At 56.1% G+C, this 3,277-nt stretch overlaps 1 protein-coding gene across 1 annotated transcript in view; it reads right to left on the bottom strand.

Moving 5' to 3' along the window:
• Spon2 (spondin 2) overlaps positions 1–2,622 on the bottom strand; it is a 6,462-nt gene extending 3,840 nt beyond the window's left edge. Inside the window, exons 1-5 of the mRNA XM_013353363.2 lie at positions 2,413–2,622; positions 1,666–1,885; positions 1,038–1,261; positions 773–964; positions 25–199 (exon numbers count right to left, since the gene is read on the bottom strand). Of these exons, the coding sequence (XP_013208817.1) occupies positions 25–199; positions 773–964; positions 1,038–1,261; positions 1,666–1,882 (808 nt within the window). The 5' untranslated portion in view covers positions 1,883–1,885; positions 2,413–2,622. The remainder of the gene's footprint in view (positions 1–24; positions 200–772; positions 965–1,037; positions 1,262–1,665; positions 1,886–2,412) is intronic.
• Positions 2,623–3,277: the final 655 nt, after the last annotated feature.

Raw genomic sequence — 3,277 nt, 5'->3', positions numbered from 1 at the left:
AAGACGGGAAAACATGGAAATTACCTGAGAGGCTGTCGACAATTTCATTGCCCCTGCTGGCCAGGTCCAGGGAAGGTGGGGCAAAGGCCCTGGGACTCTGCCGTAGCCGCACAAAGGTCACTTTGGCAATGGGAGGCAAGGACTTCAGGCGTGGGTAGTAGAATGAGTTTGCTGGGTGACTGGGTGATGAGGATGTTATCTGGGTGACAGAGGAGGAGAAGCTACCACAAGGGTCTGGGAGGCCCACTTTCAAGTGTCTGTTTGAGTCAGTACCCAGCATCAAGCAGGACAGTGCCAGCAAACACTCCCAACTTGGGTATCATCTGAATGGCTCTTAAGGCCAGCACAGCTGGAGGTACCCACATGGCCTCTTGCCAAGATTGAGGAAGACTGGCCATTCCTTCCGTGTCCCAGAGGCAACTCTGCAGCTCCACTGAGACACCTGTCTATAGAGTGCCTGCTGATGCACCGGGCAGGATGACACACGCCTCCTCACTGGAAAGGAAGGGCCGTGCAGGCCCTGGCATCGGGCACTTCTCTCTATAATACTGCCAGATTCCAGGCAGACCAGCACCCCATTCTCAACCAGCACACACCAGAAACAGGATTATTCTCCAAGGAGAAGCCAAAGTCTGGGATGCCCAGAGGTCCCCTTGAAACAGCCTGCCCTCACACATTTTCTCAACCACGCTGACCACCTTCTTTGTCCCGCCATGGCGTGGGGAATGGCTAGACAGCCTGTGCCGTGGGGCAAAGACTGTGGACTATTTACCTCTGTCACTGTGTCCTGTGGGATGGTGGCAAAGTTGGGGGAGGAGAAGGTGAAGCCACTGTCCGTCCCTGCATCGTGAGGATAAAGATCGAGGACCACCTGCTCCTTCCAGCGGCCCCCCTCACACAGGTCCAGACTGTCGACGCCCACAAACCAGTCAGGGCTGGGGACAATGCGTACCACGAAGGACACCTGGATGGGAGCAGAAGGCTCGGCAGCTGCAGCCCCAGAACACACCCTCTCTCCTGGACCAGCAGAGACTTACCAGCGAGTGCCTGGGGTGCACCTCTAGCTCTGCAGAGGTCTGCCCGGTTCCACTGGGGACTGCGGGAGCTGAGAACACAGCATGCACACTCTGGAGCTTCTCTCCGGCAGCTTCGATCTCTTTCATCAGTGCCCAGGCCTCACCACGCTCGGCAAATTCCCTCAGCCCGTTGCTGACGTACTCGTTCTTCCTCCACATGCTGTAGTCAGAGCTGTGAGCCGCCCCTGTGCAAAGACCTGACTGCATGAGTAGTCATCTGGGATGGGTAGCATCCCCTGGGAGCTACAGACTTCAATGCCATGGGGCTGACCACAGTGGATACCATGCCTCCCCCATGTCAGCTCCCCAGATGAATGACAAGGAGCCACATCCATCCCTAACACAGAGAGACAATATTGTCCTTTATACTTAAGTTGTGAGGACACACCTGGCTGGGTGACCGGTGTCCCACCAGCCTTCCTGTACCACTGTGCCCTCTGCCAGCCACTAGTATGGTGGGTAATTAGCAAGTGTCTTTTGTGTTGAGAGTTTCTTAGTTGAGAATGACCTGTGCTGTGTGCTGTGAAGTGGGCAGCCAGCAGGCACTGTAGCCTCCTGGATGGGGCAGAAGGAGGAAAGGTGCCCTTACCCAGCAGGGAGGACCACTGTGCAGGGGGCCGGAATAGAGGATACTGTTTGGGGAAGGCTGTCTGGCTCCACTTGCCGGTGAAAGTGATGCTGTATCTAGCCAGGGGCCGGGCTGTGCAGACCGATTCTCCCCCCAGCGGCTGGCCTGTGGCAGAGCCTAGCATGGCCAGGAGGAAGGCCCAAAGAGCTCTGCCCAGGGAAACACTCCCGTTTTCCATCACCTACAGCAGGGGGAGAGAGAAGTGTTGGCACCTTTAGTCCCAAGAAGGCCCCTGCCCAGCCAGCCCCAGAAGAAAACAGAAGGAACTTCCGGATTGGTGAGACACCATAAACACATGCCTACATCCCCAAAATGTTCCTGCAAGAGTTTCCCCCGATTCTATCCAGGAAAGAGAAGGGTGCCAGGTTATGGGGAGCGTGGTTAGTTTCACTGCCCGTCTACAAAATCCTCAGGGTAACGTGCAGACTCACAGCCTCCAGGGCCGTAGCCCAAGGCACAGAAAGAACCTAAACAGGCTTACAACTATCGCTACCAAGTGCAGCACACAGGAGCCGCACACTCCTGACTGCTCCGCGCTGTGTCTCTACCACTGTGAAGTGTGCCTAGCACACACACTTCATGTACTAGCTATGCACGAGACTAGACCGGAAAAGCCCAGGTCATGCCCATCCCCCAGGGGAGTCTGGAGTGTCACAGATTCCTGCTCCAGGAGCCCCAGGCCTCTTTGGATGTGTACAAGGCACTCACCTGGCAGGAGCAGCGGGGCAGCCTGCTGGACTGTCAGTTGTAGGACAGAGCCCCTGAGATCCTATTTATGCCCAAGCTTAGGAGTGCCTCTGGCCAATAAAGAGGTCCCAGCTCTTTCTGTCTTCTGCCTCAGTGCCAGGGGGGGGCCCAGAAAGTGACAGCGGGGACTTGAGACAAGAGGCGTTTCTGCCTGAGTGCTGCAGGGCTTTTCTCCTCAACCCTCCCACAAGTTCTGACAGCCTTGACCTGCTCCAGGCTGAGCTCACTCTCCGCCCCCTCCGGCTAGCTGCTGCCCTGCCGCACCCCTTTCTTTGTCTTCAGCTCTTTCTCCGCCCTCCTCTCTCCGCCCTCCTCCTCTGGGTTGTAGTTGTGAGGAGCTCCGTATTCAAGGATAGGAATCTGGGGCCAGAGACCACACTGGGGCCTGTCAGAACTTTGCCACAGATGCTACCAGAATATGGCCCACACTTTCCACTTGGAGAGTGAGTGTGTGTGTGTGTGTGTGTGTGTGTGTGTGTGTGTGTGTGTGTGTGTTGGGGGGTTGCTAAGGAGCCCCAGGTCTACCAGCTCAGGCTTTAGGACTCTGGGTTTCAGCCAGCCAGTCTCCTCTTTCTCATCAGGGTCTGAGCTATACAACATAAAGGCTCACGCGCCAACCAAATCAGAACAGCTCAGGCTGTCAAGACCGCCTTGTTGGTGTGCTTTCTCCTGGCCTCCAGGCCACTGTCCCTCCTTTGGACAGGGTAGTATATTCTGGGGTTTACTGCAGCTCAGTGTCAGGAAAATAGTTTCAAAACTACCATGGAGCCTAGGAACTAAGGAGAGAGAGGAATGGAGACATCTTACTCAGCCTCTGCCGGGTCCC

Source organism: Microtus ochrogaster, unplaced genomic scaffold (assembly GCF_000317375.1).
Source record: "Microtus ochrogaster isolate Prairie Vole_2 unplaced genomic scaffold, MicOch1.0 UNK6, whole genome shotgun sequence".
In the NCBI taxonomy this organism is placed as follows: Eukaryota; Metazoa; Chordata; class Mammalia; order Rodentia; family Cricetidae; genus Microtus; species Microtus ochrogaster.
This window is presented reverse-complemented; position numbering and strand designations above follow the sequence as displayed.